Here is an 18036-nt window from a genome sequence, read left to right as displayed (position 1 = left end):
GAGGGAGGATTTCTTTCGTCGTGTAGATTGTCTCCATGCAAAATTTTTTGGGTTTTATGAATTCGTTCACTTTCTTTAGGCTGAGTATCATTCTGTATTTCCCAGATGTCTTCCTTCTTAGAAAAAAGTGGGAGTAGAATCTTCTTCCCTTTTCTTGTTTCTTCAACTGACTGACCACGTTCTGTTGGAGCATTTCTTCCAAGAGGTTCACAAGTGCATCCGCCTTTCCCTCCTCCCTTGGCAGTGAAGTTGCGAAGAACCTGTGAGAGGGGAGTTGTGAAAATTCTATCCTGTAGCCGTTTGAAATGATTTCTAGGATGAATGCATTCTGGGTAGTCTGGAACCTTTGCGTGTGGAAGTGTCCCAGCCTTCCTCCCACCTGGCTCTGCCAGTCAGTTGGACGGAGCTTTGGTATTGTCCTTGTTATGGTTGAAGAGAAAGCCTCCCTTCTCCTTTCCTCTTGCCATGAAATCTGGCCTCTCTTGTTGCGTGCTGCCTGTTAGGACAAAAAAACTTCTGTCCCGCTTGCCTGCTGGGGATTGGAAATCCTTTCCTTTTGTCGGCAGACCTCTCGAGGACCGAGCTCAGTTCTGGCCCGAAGAGGAGCTTTCCCTCAAAGGGCAGGCCACAGAGTCTGGATTTGGAAGTGATGTCCCCCTGCCAGGATTTCGACCAAATAGCTCTTCAGGCTGAGATTATGAGCGCAGTTGGTCTTGCTGTATATTTAATGGTTTCAGGTGATGCGTCTGCAATAAAGGCCACTACTTTTTCCAAAACCAGTAGAGATTTAAGAATTTCCTCAGCCAGCGTGCCTTGTTCAAGGTGAGAGCGGAGCTGGCCCAACCATAAGCCTAGGGTTCTGGAAACGCAGGTTGATGCTATTGGTGGTTTAAAGTTTACAGCGGACGCTTTCCACGCTCTTCGGAGGAATGTGTTGGCCTTGCAGTCCATTGGGTCCTTTAGGGAACCCCCATCTCCAAAAGATAAATCCGTGGATTTTGAAATCTTCGAGAGGGGAGCATCCGGTTTCGGGCAAGACTCCCACATAGACGCATCTTCCTCCTTAAATGGAAATCGCCTTTTAAAGATTTTTAGGAAAAAAGGCTTTCCTTTCCGGCTCTTCCCATTCCCTTTTTATGGTAGACCATAGGGTGGAATGGACTACTGCAAAAAGGAACTTTTGCAAGCTGTAATCCTGTTCTTCCATCCCACCTTCCTCAGAGTCGGAAAGTTCCTCTTCTCGGTCCACGACAGTGCCAGGGGCCTGTTTTTTCTTTTTGACCGGTGGGGGAAATGCCTGAGGTGCCGGGTTGAGGCCCGTCTGGGGTCGGTTCCTGCATCTGTTCCCTAAAGTTTTGAACATCTCCTGAGTCATGTTTTGTAAGAAATCTTTCAAGAGGGACCCCCAACTCTTTTTTTGATCAGCTTATCAATGCATTCCTGACACAGCTGCTTTTTCCAAGAGCTAGCGAGCTTATTTTTGCACGTAGCGCACTTTCTCTTCATCTCACAAAGAGCCTCCTTTTGCCTCCTATCCTCCTCCAGTGGGCCCATCTAAGGACAGGGAGACACAAGATATAGGCATCCTGTAAGTCGAGTGCTCCTGGGGGGGGGGACACCCACCCCCGAAGCGTTTACCAACTGGCAGAACCCAAGATCCCCGTGGTGCTGGAGAGAGAGGGAAGAGGGAGGAGAGAAGAGAGAGAGAGGGAAGGAGAGCCTCGTACCCCCTCGCCCCCCCCCTCCTTAAGACAGCAGATAGGAGGAAGCATGAGGGGTACAGAGAAGGGGGTCATGCCAGCCGAAAGGCTCCTACCTTGCTGCTGGCCTCCACAGCTCGGACAGATCCACTTCCATTTTGGCGGCATTCCCGCCCTCGGCATGGCTCTGTTTGTAGGGTGGGGGGGGTTCTGCCCCCCCCCTTGGGTCCGGTTGCGCCGACCTTCCCTCACAGCCATCCACTGCGGCCGTGATGTGGGGAAAACTTGCAGATCACCACCCATAACCAAGATGGCTGCGGTCTGCTTCCTGTTCCTCGGGCCCCTGGTGAGCCCCGCAGGACCATAGAAGAGGGATGCTGTCTCCCCCAATCCCTAGGGAACCCTGAATGAGGCCACCCCGCAAGGCCCCTGCCTTGCTGAGAAGAGGGAGGGGTAGCCCCATCCAGGAGGTCTTAGAAAGAAAAAAAAAAATACAAATGGGTGTAGTTCCTGCCCGGAGGAAACACTAATACTGAGGATCCCTGGAAAGAGGCTACTTCTAGGGAAAAAGTGGATCAGGTGTTTCCTGGTGAAAGGAGCCCATCTCTCATGTGAAACTGTCCTGGAATATAACTTGGGAAAAAATAAATAAATTCCAGTATATATACACTGCCATTTGTAGACGCTGTAACGTTTGTGCAAACCTATCATTATACGCTTAATGGGATTTTTGTTTTTACCAAAAATATGTAGCAGAATACATTTTGGCCTAATGCAGGCCATAGATGGGTCGAAAATCGGCCGATTTTTCGGCCGAAAATAAAATCGGCCGATTTTCGGATCGTTAGTGGACTATTTGTTCGGCCGTTTTTTGGTATTTTGGCCGTTTTTTTTATCGGTAAAGTTGGAAAAAAACCGGCCGATTTTGCCGATCGGCCGATTTTCGCAGCAATGATGGGCAAATCGGACGATTTTTTACCGATAAAAAATCTGCGCATGAGCAGTGACCTGCAAGAGGAAGACAAAAAGAAGAAAAAGAAGAAGAGGAGGATGAGGATGAAGAAGAAGATGAGGAGGATGAGGAAGAAGAAGAAGATGAGGATGAGGATGAGGAAGAAGAAGAAGAAGAAGAAGAGGAAGAAGAGGATGAGGAAGAGGAAGAAGAAGAAGAAGAAGAAGAACAAGAAGAAGAGGAGGAGGAGGAGGAGGATGAAGAAGAAGAAGATGAGGAGGAAGAAGAGGATGAGGAAGAAGAAGAAGAAGAAGAAGAAGAAGAAGAGGATGAGGATGATGATGAAGAAGAAGAAGAAGAGGATGAGGATGATGAAGAAGAAGAAGAAGAGGATGAGGATGATGAAGAAGAAGAGGATGAGTATGAGGATGAAGAAGAAGAAGAAGAGGAGGATGAGGATGAAGAAGAAGAGGATGAGGATGAAGATGATGAAGAGGATGATGAAGAAGATGAGGATGAAGAAGAAGAAGAAGAAGAAGAAGTAGGATGAAAAATAAGAGGAATTCCAGTCCAGCACAAAGTGTCCCTGCAGAGAGCGCCGCTATTTGTTTGACAGTTCTTTGACAGTTCTTTGACATTTACAGCGGTTGCAACATTGTATCTATTTGTTTCCGAATAAAAACATCTGTATCCTAAATGGAAACAAATAGATACAATGTTGCAACCGCTGTAAATGTCAAGGAACTGTCAAAGAACTGTCAAAGAAATAGCGGAGCTCTCTGCAGGGACACTTTTTGCCGGCTGTAGACGGGATGAAAATCGGCCGATTTCTTTTACCATTGATGGTAACGTCGGCCGCTTGAACGACCGATTTTTCGTTTTTTAAAAGAAAAATATGCCGTTTTTCTCCCCGTCTATGGCCTGCATAAATTTATGAAAAAATTAGATTTTTTTTAAACATTTTATTAGATATGTTTTATAGCAGAAAGTAAAAAATATGGTTTGTTTTTTCTTTGTTTTTAAAATGTTGATTTTTTTCCATTTAGAGCGTAAAAAAAAAAAAAAAATCGCTGAGGTGATCAAATACCACTAAAAAGGAAGCTTTATTTGTGGGAAAAGAATTACATAAATTTATGTACAGCATTGCATGACCCCACAGTTGCCAGTTAAAGTAAAGCAGCACTGTATCGCAAAAAAATGGCTTGGTCCTGAAGGGGGGGGGGGGAATCTTCCAGAGATCAGGTGGTTAAACAAACAAGTGTTGCATCAAATCTCACCCAATAATAAATTATCAGTGCTGTACAGAAATAATTTTTCTATTACGATTTTAGAATTTCTATTACTTTATCTTTGATACTAGCAAAGTCTTCTGTGTTATTCACCTACATACATACAGACAAAAGAAAAATTTCATTAAACAGTTTGACCACTGGATAAAAACAAGCAAGAGAAAATTGATGCATTAACGGCTTTTATGTCAGGAAAAGTTGATGAACACTCACCGTTTTCCTGGACAGGTTTCCTTTTTCAAACCGCAGCTGTTAACAAGGCCAGCCCATGCCGTGAGGGCAACATAAGGTAAGGAAGCAGCTTCTGTATGACTAAGTGACTTTGGCATCAAGGATACCTAAACATAAATCAAACTCAACAAAAATGTATGCTAAATTCCTATATGCTAGTTCACAAAGCTAAAACAGTAAACTGGAAAAAAAAAAAAAGCACTAACTTTTATTTTTGAAGGTTAACTCATCTTTTACTACATCCACCCTATTAAAATAGGAGACTCTAAAATTATTCAAGAACATTAGAACTTAAGGTAGATATTACATTTACAAACATGTACACCTCAAGAGTGTATATCCACTGTATATAAACTGCATACTAAACAACATCTCTAAGTTTCTGACCGGAAAATACTATAGACAGACCCATTTATAAAATCTTGAAAAACATAAGTTGTTCCCCATAAAGACCAGATTCCATGTTCCATGTTTGGATAAAAAAATTCTTTTTTTTTTTTTAATAAAAAGGTTTCTATTTGTTGCTATACAGAGATACACATTTTGCAAGTATGGATACAATCTAATGTTGAAACCTTCTACAATTACATTTTATTTGATATATTTACCTCATTGGCACTTGCAACAACAAATTCTGCAAAGGTGCCCTGCTTCCATGGAGGGACTGCTGCCCAGACCTGTCAAAACAAATTAAAACAAATAATCACTTGGATATACAACTGTACCGAAATGGTACAAGTATGCAAAGTTTATATTTTTTTTCCATTCTAGTCAGTCTTGTCAGGAAATGTGATGAAATTCCTGTAAAGAATTCAGCAGGATAAGGATGACAGGAGTAGTGGGATCTTACATACGATTATATGAAGGATAAAACAGGGCCAAATGAAACATCCACCTGGTATAAAGTCAAGCAGGGACTATGATGTATGTGAATATGCAAATATTTGCATCAGGGTCTTAAAAGACTCACACGGAGTATAGAACTAAATTAGTAAATTGACACATGTTCAATGCAGAGCAAGAAGAAAAACCTGAGTCCACATACCCTTATCAGTCACATGTATGTGGAATTGAATAACACCAGACCTTTGTGAGGTCACCCCTTCTCATTGTGATATTATAGCGGATTAGATCTGAAATATAGCAACTCATTCTCACTTTCATTCTGTTAAATTCTGCATCTGCCAGACAAAGTAATCATGAAGGCAATACAGCATCTCTCCCATCTGTCCTTAAATTGAGTACAGACAAGTACTGATTTTTTTTAGCAGAATGGTTTATTTCAAAAAGCAGCAATCCAGGATTTAAACCCTACCCCACTTCAAAAATAATGATTAGTCTGTTTTAGATGGTTTTAGTGCCTTACATATTCAGTTATAATTGCCTATGTGATATCCTGTTGTAGGAAATATTACAAGGGGAAGTAGAATGTACCCAAAGTGTACAAGATGTACTGTACCAGGGGCGTACTGACCATTTGGAAACTCGGGCACTGCCCGAGGGCCTGGGGTCAGTAGGGGGCCCCATGAGATGCCCCTGGTACCTTTTTCATAGGCTTTTTTGAGTTTGGCCAAGGACACAGGGGCCCCATGATCCCCTATTGCCCAGGGGCCTCATGAGTTCTCAGTCCGCCCGTGTACTGCACATTACAAAAAGTAGGGATTCCTCATATTGAAAGCTAAAATGTCGTTTTCAAACAGTGAATGCTAACTTGTGACACAATTCACACACAGATCTAAAAGTCAAGTATTGGACAGGGGATCTATTTGTCCATATCATTATAGATGCTGGAAAACTTTTTTTTTCACAATAGTTTTATGGAGTTTTTAGCAGAAAAAAAAGGGACTGTATCGAAGGGAAAATTTGTTTTCCAACAGTACTTTTAACAGTAAGAAATTATAAAGGTTCCATTATATCACATTTAAAATCTGGGTTATTTAATGTAGTAAGTTTGTAGGCAATGGCAACAAAAAGCAAGCTTTAAATACTAATTGAAAAGTCTTTGGTAAAAGTGCCCAGACCACTTAATTCTCAAGCAGGTCATGGGCTATGCTTTGTACATACTGAGAATGTCCATTGCTCTACTATGACTGAGCATGGTCTTTGAACAAAATAAATGTGACTTGCTACACTGTGGTGCTCTAGGGGGACCAAGTGACATATACAGAAAAATGCTTTCATTTGTTTAAAAAAAAAAAAAAAAAAATATTGTAAAAACATGCATTGAGTTGAGGGTGAGTAAAGACAATTTTTGACCATACATTGGTACTTCGGAAGAACCACCAATCTAGCAAAGCTTTTAATTTTCAAAAAAACTTGCCTTATCTCCAGGTTTAAAGTATTTTACTGAAAGTCCACACTCCATCACAACTCCGGAAACATCTCTTCCTAGAATTATAGGGAACTCACTTCCTGGTATCTTCATTTTCAGAGGATCACGAGTCATATTCAGGCTGGCAGCTCCATAACCATCTGCAAAGTATGCATATTTGGTTACGCATTATTTTATTTATTTATTTTTATTTATTTCAGGTACTTCTATAGCGCTGTCAATTTACGCAGTGCTTTACATATATATATTATACATTCACATTAGTCAATAACCCTCAAGGGGTGTACAATCTAAGCACCCTAACTCACATTCATACATACACATACTAGAGCCAATTTAGACAGGAGCCAATTAGCCTACCAGCATGTCTTTGGAGTGTGGGAGGAAACCGGAGTACCCAGAGAAACCCATGCAGGCACAGGGAGAACATGCAAACCAGGTGCCGTGCCTGGGATTCAAACCAATAACCCTAGTGCTGCCAGGCGGAAGTGCAAACCATTTAGCCACTGCCCCCTATGCATCGACATCAGCATTTACTGATTTCACTGATCACACTGTCTATATCACAGATTTTCTCTACATCATGTGATCAGCAAAGCTTTGCTATACTGGCTGCATGGTTACTCATTTAACAATTTCAGCAAATCACATCTGTTTGTCTCATAGTGACCAAAACAATTTTTACATTTCAGCTAGAGGCCTACTGGTTTGGCATTCATTTTTTCACTACTTACAATACCAAAATAATGCATATATTGTTTTTGAGTGCAAGACTACCTTTTGTTAAGAGAAGTAGAGCCAAAGCTCTTTTGGCCCCACTTCTCCAATGGATGACAGAAATGCAGTTCGTTCTGTACTCCTGTGACCGGTTTTCAACCAACAGTGGGCTAAAGTACATGGTCAGCTGGCATCACTGAGCCGGTCGAGGCTCAGGAGAGATCCCAACTTTAAAGTCAGGATCCACCCTGATGCCTGGACCAGCAGCTAGTTCAACCTCTCAGTGACTCAGCTCCCGCCCTCTGCACAGCCCAGCACTCCGGCTCTCTGCTCACCGAAGACTGAGAACTGAGCGTTCAGAAGTTTTGACTTCTCGATCTTTGCAGCGGTAGTGGACTGATGCTGCATCCACCTAGGTGAGTATAAATGTTTCTTTTTTTCATTCCTGAACTTCTCTTTTGATGTAATCCTAAATCAACAGTTTGTTTCCATTGTGAAAAGAGAAAAAAAAGGTAAGCACAATGAAACAAAACACTTTTATTCCATATTAACTAGTAACATTGTTTTTAAAAGTTTAAAATAATTGTATCTGGGCACTCTTTCTGTACAAGAACACTGCAGATCTAGCTTTTGAAGTAAAAGCCAATTTTTCAGGATGTCCCTCCAGTGTGTGAGACTCATAGACACTGACCACACCAATGTAAGGGGGACACAGACACTGACCACCAATGCGAAAGAGGCACAGACACTGAACACCAATGTAAGAGAGGCACAGACAGTGACCTCTAATGAAAGACAGGCACAAGCACAGACAACCAATGGAAGGGAACATACACCAACCACCAATGTAAGGAGGGCACACTTAACCACCAATATAAGGTGTTACAGACAATGACCACCAATGTAAGGGGTTAGAGACAATGACAGTCAATGTAAGGGTGGCACAGAATCTGAGCATCCTGATATTGGGTAGCAGCTTTTCAGGTTCCCATGTGGTAAGTTTAGAGTGATGTCTGTGAGACTCTAGCTTGTGGAATGGTACTGAAGGACTGTGGTATACACATATCTTGTATATAGCACCTCCCACTGTTAGTGAAACTAGGCCATACCCCCTATTCACCACACTATGCATCATTGCTTTCCTTGGGGGTGCCCCAGGTCTTTCACAACCTTAGCTACACCTCCCTGATCTAGGGATTGCTAGGGAGTTGTGATATGAGAGGAGGAACAATAAAAGCCTAACAAAAGCCTCTAGGAAAAAGTACTGTTATAGATGGCATTGAAAGAATAATAGCCATGGTCACTTTAATACCGAATGCCAGGTAGATATGAAAACCAACCAAGTAATGCGTTTATTAAGCATAATTAAATGTAGTTTAAATGCAAATAGGGAAAACAGCTTAATCAGTCTTGATTCTAGCCTTCAGTAATCAATCCATTTTTACAGCATAGTCAGACTAAGAAAGGGAAACTAGTCCCAGGAGCCAATCAGGCTCTGCTGCAAGCATACTTGCAAACAGAGAGCATGCTGACAGTGGAAGAGAGCAGAGTGAACAGATAACCTTATAATAGAGTTGCTGCTTTATTGTCCAGTCAGCAGAATGGGGATGTGTTCTTGACCAAGCTGTACTTCAGATGTATAGAATCTGGCTGTGCTGTCTGGCAAGGGTGTCTGAATCAGAAGATTGGCTAAATAGAATGACAGCAATATAAAATTACAACATATTGGGATTACTAGGAAATACAGTATATCTTTTTTTTTTTTTCATAGAACACTGGAAAATGTATAACTGGAGTCCCAAACTATATACCAAGACTTTGGGGGTTGATTTACTAAAGGCAAATAGATTGTGTACTGCAAGTGCACCAAATGTGTAGTTGCTCTAGATCTGACAGGAACATACAAGGAAAATAAAAAAAAAAAACTGTTGTGATTGCACATGATTGGATGAAAGAAATCAGAACTTCACCTCATTTCAGAGCTTCCCCTCAGATATAAAGCAACTGCACTTGCAGTACACAGTATGTTTACCTTTAGTAAATCAACCCCTTTGGGCCTTAATATAACAATTTTGAGCACAAAAAATAGATTGTGTGGGCTATGGACCTCCATATACTTACTTCAAACAACTAGGTCAAATCGTAAGCCTCAATCATTAGCAAAATGTCTGGGATATCCCTAGCCACCAATAAGATTCTCTGTCATGTTACCAGAGCAGGGAACAATATTATATAGGAGATAAGATGAATAGTTGTAATCCTAGACTCCCATCTGTCCTTCCAGCCCCAGATCCAATCGCTGACAAGCTCATGTAGACTTCACCTCCACAACATCTCCAAAATACGACCATTCCTAACCCTGAAACCACTAAGCAACTCATTCACTCCCTTGTTATATCTCGCCTCGACTACTGTAACTCCATCCTCATTGGCCTACCTCATCGTAGACTATCCCCCCTCCAGTCTATCATGAACGCTGCTGCCAGACTCATCCACCTCACTAACCATTCCGTATCTGCCACCCCTCTCTGCCAATCCCTCCACTGGCTCCCAGTTGCCCAACGGATAAAATTCAAAACTCTAACAATGACATATAAAACCATCCACAACACTGCCCCAACCTACATAACCGATCTGATCTCTAAATGACACTCAAACCGTACACTCTGCTCCTTCCAAGACTTCTTACTCTCTAGCTCCCTCATCTCCCATGCTCGTCTCCAAGACTTCTCCAGGGCGTCACCCATCCTCTGGAACTCCCTACCCCAATCCATCAGATTATCACCTACTCTACTTGCCTTTCGGCGATCACAAAAAACCTCTCTCTTCAGGGAAGCCTATCCCACCCTCTGCTAATTCTGGAATCCTCTACTCTTCCAACCACTCCATCCCCCACAGTGACCACCTACTGTACCATTCACCCCGCCCTCCTAGATTGTAAGCTCCATGGAGCAGGGCCCTCAAATCCCTCTTGTATCAAACTGTATTGTTACTGTATCGTCTCCCACTATAATGTAAAGCGCTGAGCAAACCGTTGGCGCTATATAAATCCTGTATAATAATAGTTGCAAGCAGTAGTTTCCTGTACAAGTGATCCTGTACAAATAATGCCATTTTTATTACACTGAATGACATGCAGTGTAGTGATGTCCTGATCAATATTCTTCTTTCTACATTCACAAGTTTCATTTTAACAAGCTGAATGCTGGGCAACTATATGTGAGCTATTTTACCAGACAAAATATTTGTAATTCTATTCACACACTTCTGTAACAGACACATCTTTGCATGCTGCCTAAGGAGGGTGACACCAATTATTCTGTTATATTTATGGTTAACAAGACTCATCTTCCTGCTCATGGCCTGCTGAATGGACATGGAAGAGATGGAGTTCAGTAATGAGGTCATCTCAATGCTATGTTCCCAGTGTTACACAGATGTGAGAAGCAATAGAGCCTTACTGGTCATTACTGTTGGCTATTTTTCCCTTATTCTGAGTTCAGTTGTGAGGGTTTATGAGAAGCGAATATGAAAGTATATTCAGGTACTTATTCTACACGCATTGACATTTTTTTTAGTTTGTATAGACTTTTTTTGTTGTCTCGGTCTGATTAGGGAGATTTCACTTCCTATCCCAAAGACTCCACAGGAATGTGAAGGAAATATCCCCAAAGGGGGATTCCTCTCTTACACAGCTGTCACCCAAACAGGCAATACATTAATTGACTGAAGAACTAAATAACAGGAGTAAATTGTGTTTTAAATTTCTGTGGAATTAAAATGGAGTTAAAGAAAAAAAAAAGTTTTAATTTAGATACACTTCATTAACCCCCTTGTCTGCCAAGGTATATTTAGAACTGTCCTGGTATTCGAGGGGTTAAAGCAAGATCATAGCTGCAGCATGCATGCTATTAATTTTTAGGGCAAGAGACAGGATTTCAGGAAAAGTAATCTGGGTGTCTCTGATCACTTTTACGAGCTCTGAAAGGTGTACCCCATCACCTACCCCCCTTTCCCTCCTTGCCAACAGCTTCCATCATGGCTCCCAGGCTTTCCGATTCTTCTTGGGAACACAGGGCCACGGTAAATGCCTGTGTTGTTTAGAGTAGGATGTGATCGGGGGTCTAGGATGTGATCGGGGAACATCTATTCATGGATCCCTCCTGGAAGCGACATGTATTATTATTATACAGTATTTATAAAGCGCCAATGGTTCGCTAAGCGCTGTACATTACAAAGGGGGACAGAACATGTGACAGAACAATACCAATACAATGCAAAACATGAGGGGATTGAGGGCCCTGCTCTTTCGAGCTTACAATCTAGGAGATGTATTACATCACTTCTGGGTTCATGGCTGTCACTCTCTGGCTACTGTAGCAATGGAGGGCTTGGGAGACACTGGGGGTCCTATAGGAAAAAAAAAATTAAAAGTACCACCATAAACACAGCATAGGGCACCTACCTGTATGTAAACAGCAACATATGTGGCAGTATCACTGCGAACATCAGAGTGACCATAGTATTTTGCAATTTCACAGGTGCATAGTTTTAAAGCTGAACAAAAAAAACACCACAGACTCATCACTGGGATGCTTAATTCACGTGGCTGTTCACTGGCCAGATCATCATATTGTTACATGAGGTATGGCCAGGTGTTTAAGCTCAGCTGCAGATAGGAAATCCATACACATTAATGGCAGGCTACTGTCTGTGACACGAGGCAGATGAGTGGCTTTATCTGCAAACACTTTGAATCCAGGTCCACTCTTCTATTCCCAACTGCAGGTAATCACTCCATGTGTGTTTATACATACAGTAGATGGCCTGTTATTGCTTTGTACTTTGTGATCATCTACAGACTCTAACACCTGGCTGTACCCATTGCTGAAATACACTGATCTGGGCCATGTATGGTCATGAATGGCCATCTCAATGAGCCATTAGGCTAGTCTTTCTCAACCACCTCAAACACAGAGGAACCGTTGAAATAACTTTCCATTCTCAGGAAACCCCTGCTAAAAACTACTGTATCCATATTAGTGTGATGGTCAGTGGGAAGAATGTTCCTTACACTTGCGATCATTGGGAAGAATTACCCCCTTACAGATAGCTAAAAAGATAAGTGGTGTCAGTGGGAACTTACCCGAGAGGAAGAAACTTCTCATTGCTAAAGAAACCCCTAGCAAACTCTAGAGGAACCCTAGTGCAGAAACTCTGCCTTAGACCCACCAACTACAATATAGTGCAAATGTCTGGCTGACTAGATTAAGAACCCCATTCACACTTGTGCGACATGTCATTGGACTTTGGACATCAAAGTCCAATGATAAGTTGTACCCCATGTTTTCCAATGATAACCATTTACATATGTGCGACTTAAAGTTGCAGCAGCTTCAAAGTAGTTCATGCACTAACCTCCGAAACATCTGCAGAATACGCCCCTTTTTAACTAATGATACCACAAAGCTCCTAATTCACTCCCTGGTTATCTCTCGCCTTGACTACTGCAACTCCCTCCTCATTGGCTTACCTTTACATAGGATATCCCCCCTTCAGTCCATCATGAATACTGCTACCATCCACCTTACCAACTGTTCAGTGTCTGCTACCCCTCTCTGACAATCTCTCCACTGCAAAAATTATGAGTGCAGCGCTAATTAGTATCTAATAGAACCGTAATACAATATATACTCAATCCCCAAAATAAATCCAAGATACTCAATACATATACAGTGTCATGCATGTATTCCCTCATGGGGAATATCTCGTGCAAAAACGTGAAAATAAAGTAATATATACTATAATAACATATATACTAATAATAAACAGTGCCACACAAAAAGTGCACAAAGGAATGAACGATAGTTCAAATACGAGAAAAGTCCAAAGTTAATAATAATAATACTGATGATGCTGTGCTTAATGATAAACTTCACACTCCACTCTTCATGCAAAACTATGTGCAGTGTACGTGATTCACACGTGACAATCCTTAACAGCCAAAATGCCCCCTCACCTCCTTCCTTAGACCCCAAGGGGCCAGCATGCTTTCAGGATCACACGATCCTATCAGTATGGATCACTCTCTAGAAAGTATCTTCCTCCTCCAGCGTCCACCAGTTTAGCAGCCAGCTCCTCCCAGGGTCATAGTAAGACACAAGCAGAGACCCTCCATAGTGCAACCAGTAATTTTATTGGTAATAGGTATAAAAAGTAGATTTCCACTCACAAAACGATGAATCTTCCAGCCTCCTACCACATGCTATGGGTGTACTGCATGGGTAATACACAGGGTGTTCCAATATGGCCCCCACGCCGGAAATGACGTCACCGCGATTACCGGAAGCTCCTCCCCACGTACCGACTAGTTGCGTCACGCCCACTTCGTGACTTCATCAGGGTAACGTTAAGCACAGCATCATCAGTATTATTATTAACTTTGGACTTTTCTCGTATTTGAACTATCGTTTATTCTTTTGTGCACTTGTTGTGTGGCACTGTTTATTATTAGTATATATGTTATTATAGTATATATTACTTTATTTTCACGTTTTTGCACGAGATATTCCCCATGAGGGAATACATGCATGACACTGTATATCTATTGAGTATCTTGGATTTATTTTGGGGATTGAGTATATATTGTATTACGGTTCTATTAGATACTAATTAGCGCTGCACTCATAATTTTTGCACTGTTTATTCACTTATTTTGGGTATAAGCTTAGTGTCAGCAGCTTATGGTTATAGGGTAGGAGTCCTTGTGAGCGCAGGAGGTTTTTTGTAACAATCTCTCCACTGGCTTCCACTTGCCCAACAAATAGAATTCAAAATACTAAACAACAACTTACAAAGCCATCCACAACTCTGCCCCCAGCTACATCAACCTAGTCTCAAAATACCAACCAAACCGCGCTTTTCAATCCACCCAAGACCTTCTGCTCTCTAGCACCCGTGTCACCTCCAAGACTTCTCCAGAGCTTCTTCCATCTTATGGAGCTCCTACGCCAATCTGTCCGACTAGCTCCTAAGCTATCCACCTTTAGACGATCCCTGAAAACCCTTCTCTTTAACCATTTGCCCTCCTGAGGATTTACCCCCCTTCCTGACCAGGCCATTTTTTGCGTTATGGCACTGCGTTAATTTAACTGACAATTGCGCGGTCATGCAACGCTGCACCCAAACAAAATGTACATCTTTTTTCCCCATGAATTGAGCTTTCTTTCAGTGGCATTTGATTGCCTTTCCTTTTTTTATTTTTTGCGCTATACAAAAAAAAAAAAAAAAAAAAAGGACTGTCAATTTTGAGAAAAAAAAAAGAAAAAACAGTATATTTGACTTTTTGCTATTAAGCATGTCCAGTAAATAAAATTTGTAAAAAATCAAATTTCGTTATAAATTTAGCCCAAAATGTATTCTGCTACATGTCTTTGCTACAAAAAAATCCCAATACATGTAAATTAATTGGTTTTCGTGAAAGTTATAGCGTTTACAAATGGCAGTAAATATACTGGGATTTTGGGTTTTTTTTTTTACTAGTAATGGCGGTGACCAGAGACTTATAGCAGAACTGTGGCGGACATTCTGACACTGGGGGGAACTGACTTGGTGTCACTGACATCCCCAGTGACACGACTACAGTGATCAGTGCTTAAAAAAAAAAAAAAAAAAAAAAAAAGCACTGACACTGTACTAATGGCACTGGGCAGGAAGGGATTAACATGAGGGGCAATCAAAGGGTTAACTGTCTGCTGGGTGTGTTTTACTATGGGGCAGTGTGTGTTTCACTGCAACCACACTGCTTTGGATGGCTGTGCTGAGCACAGCCATCCAAAGCAGTGTGCCCAAGCTGACAGGGAGGAGAACTGTTTGCAAACAAAAACAGTTCTCCTCCCCATCGGAGATCCTCGGTAATCACTGGGTGCCGGCGAGTAATCACCGACTGGGACCCGGTGATTGACAGCCGTGGCCGCGAATGGTGGCGCGGGTAGGGAGCACACACCCCCTACCCGGTAATGCAAAATCATGTATATATACACACACGTGATTTTGGGCACCCGTGCTGCCCTATAGCAGTATTTCCACTATAGGGCCGTCAGGAAGAGGTTAAAGAAGCCTATCCTGCTTCTATTTCCTCCAACAGCTCATCCCCCCACAGCTATTACCTTTTGTATCACTCAACCCTTCCTCTTAGATTGTAAGCTCTGACGAGCAGCGCCCTCTGTTTCCTCTTGTACCAACTTGTATTGTAACTGTGTTGTCTACCTTCATTCTGTAAAGTGCTGCGCAAACTACGCTTTATAAATCCTGTATAATAATAATGCACTACTTTGGTCCAACTTTCATGCAACTTGAGGGCCATAGACTTCAATGTTAACCCTCAAAAGTTGCATGTTTTACATGCATCAGTGGTGTAACAGTGGGTATGACTTTGTAGAGGAGCAGATCACATCCAAGTCACCTCTATCCAAAGTTAAACTCCCAAGTCGTGCAACTTTGGAGTCTTACAAGCGTTGTTTAGGAGGCTGCTCAAATCCCATTGTTTCAACTGGACAATCAGATTGTATTGCACTGTGAGAATTATGTACCTGGTGAAATAGGTCACAGCTTTGATAAATAATCCTCACTGTGTGTTCTCATTCTGTTTTTCTATATGGAAGTAACCAATGAACAGCATGCTTTCCATGACTGTGCCCAATAAGCAAACCATCCGAGGCAGTTCGGTCCAGCTTCCTGCACATCCTCAATGTTCTGTGGCTAGCACTGATCAGCGTAAACTAGGACTGAAGTCGCACAGATAGTAACTCATACTCACTTCTCATATGGACATCAATGGGGTTCACACTTGCAGCATGGACCTGGATGATGACTTCATTGGGGTAATGGATGACAGGGAAGAGGGTATTTTCATTGAAGCGCAGGACATCATTCGTCCCGTACTTGTCAATCACCCAGGCTGGCATGATGGTGTTTCTTACGGATGACACATGGAGTCCTCTGTCCTTCCCAGGTTTTGCTATTAGAACTGGTCTCTTATGTAAACCAACAGTCCTCCACAAACATCTACTACATGCCACACTCAGCATTTTTAGTGCAATCTGGAAATTGTGCTATTACTTCCAAATATTCAACTGGCAAAATTCAGTTTCTATGAAGTAATTACTTTGTGAATAATATGCCCATTGGTGTCACCAGTTGTAGGTGAATACACTGAGGCCTTTGTCTAGTTTCTCACATAAAACACGAGCTCCAAGAAAAGAACTGCCACATTACAATATCCAAGTCTATACACTGTAACATTAGTTCCCCCGTTCTATCCTCAATGATACATGTGTCCGTGTTTCTCTTCTTCTCATCGTCTTGTCTCCTCAGTGCCCTCTAGTCACTTCCGCGTTCCGAGCCTCGTTGTGCTTCTATCCATATATGTCGCGGCATACTAGTATATTGACCAATCAGCTCTTTTGGCATTGTAAGGCGTCTGTTTGCCAACCAACACATGTCGGCTTCCGTACGCATTATGTGGTTGTCTATTTAGTATAATAATGCTTGGGATAAGTTTACGTGAGGTGAGTGATTAATACGGAGATGTTTTGTTTAGTTTGGGTAGCAGAATGGATGAATCGAGTGAAATGGGGGCTTGGGGTGACGATGTCACAGCCTGCAGGAGTTATTAGACCTGAGGACATGTAAGTCAGCTCACCTTTGAATTAGCAACAGGAAAGTGTTCTACATTTCACATTTGAAACTTACAGTTATTAACCACTTGCCCTCCTGAGGATTTACCTCCCTTACTTTGACAATTGCGCAGTCATGCAACGTTGCACCCAAACAAAATTTACGTCCCCGCAAATGGAGCCTTCTTTCGGTGGTATTTGGTCGCCTGTGCGGTTTTTATTTTTTGCAATTTTGAGAGAAAAAAAAACAGTATTTTTGACTTTTTGCTATTAAACATGTCCAGTAAACTAAATTTTAAAAATAAAATTTAGTCATAAATTTAGGCCAAAATGTATTCTGCTACATGTCTTTGCTAAAAAAAATTCCCAATACGTGTAAATTAAATTGGTGTACGTGAAAGTTATAGCGTTTACAAATGGCAGTATAGATACTTTAATTATTGTTTTTTACTAGTAACGGCGATCAGCGACTTATAGCGGGACTGCGGCGGGCATTCTGACACTGGGGGGAACTGACTTGGTGTCACTGACATCCCCAGAGACACCAATACAGGGATCAGTGCTAAAAAAAAGCACTGACACTGTACTAATGGCACTGGGCAGGGAGAGGTTAACATCTGGGGCGATGAAAGAGTTAACTGTGTGCTGTGTGTGATTTACTAAGTGTGCGGTGTGTGTGCTTTACAGTGCTATGCAGAGCCATACAAAGCAGTGTGCAGGAGCTGACAGCGCAGTGATCTGTGTTTTATACACATATCTCTCCCCCATTGGAGATACTCGGCAATCACCAGGTGCCAGTGAGTAATCACTGGTCAGGATCCAGTGATTGACAGCCGAGGCCGCGAATGGCGGTGTGCATTTGTGTGTGTGCACAGGGGAATGGGTAGCACAAGCGCCCCCTACCCGGAAATGCGACATCACGTATATATACGTGATTTTGCGCACCAGTGCCTCCCTGTATCAGTATTTCTTCTATAGGGCGGCATGGAACTGATTAAAGTATATTTAAACTCAAAGAATTAACAATTTTAGATGTAGTAGGGCATGGTTGTTTGCATCCTGTGTCCCATTGAGGAGAATTCCCTTCACTTCCTTTCTGTAGAATCAAAGTTAAATGTGATCTCTAGGAGCTCATTCA

At 42.0% G+C, this 18036-nt stretch overlaps 2 protein-coding genes across 2 annotated transcripts in view; one reads left to right on the top strand and one right to left on the bottom strand.

Annotated features, from left to right (window-relative positions):
- RTN4IP1 (reticulon 4 interacting protein 1) overlaps positions 1-16626 on the bottom strand; it is a 49772-nt gene extending 33146 nt beyond the window's left edge. Inside the window, exons 1-4 of the mRNA XM_089664987.1 lie at positions 16040-16626; positions 6493-6644; positions 4781-4849; positions 4155-4279 (exon numbers count right to left, since the gene is read on the bottom strand). Of these exons, the coding sequence (XP_089521113.1) occupies positions 4155-4279; positions 4781-4849; positions 6493-6644; positions 16040-16310 (617 nt within the window). The 5' untranslated portion in view covers positions 16311-16626. The remainder of the gene's footprint in view (positions 1-4154; positions 4280-4780; positions 4850-6492; positions 6645-16039) is intronic.
- A 77-nt stretch (positions 16627-16703) lies between these two features.
- The window catches only part of QRSL1 (glutaminyl-tRNA amidotransferase subunit QRSL1), a 58342-nt gene continuing 57009 nt past the window's right edge, over positions 16704-18036 (top strand). The window contains exon 1 of the mRNA XM_089664975.1: positions 16704-16790. Coding sequence (XP_089521101.1) covers positions 16767-16790 — 24 coding nt within the window. The 5' untranslated portion in view covers positions 16704-16766. The remainder of the gene's footprint in view (positions 16791-18036) is intronic.

This window comes from Staurois parvus, unplaced genomic scaffold, assembly GCF_062004578.1.
Source record: "Staurois parvus isolate SC_StPar_1 unplaced genomic scaffold, SC_StPar_1.0 ptg000048l, whole genome shotgun sequence".
Classification (NCBI taxonomy): domain Eukaryota; kingdom Metazoa; phylum Chordata; class Amphibia; order Anura; family Ranidae; genus Staurois; species Staurois parvus.
The sequence above is the reverse complement of the archived record's forward strand: the minus strand, read 5'-3'. Positions and strand labels throughout refer to the sequence as shown.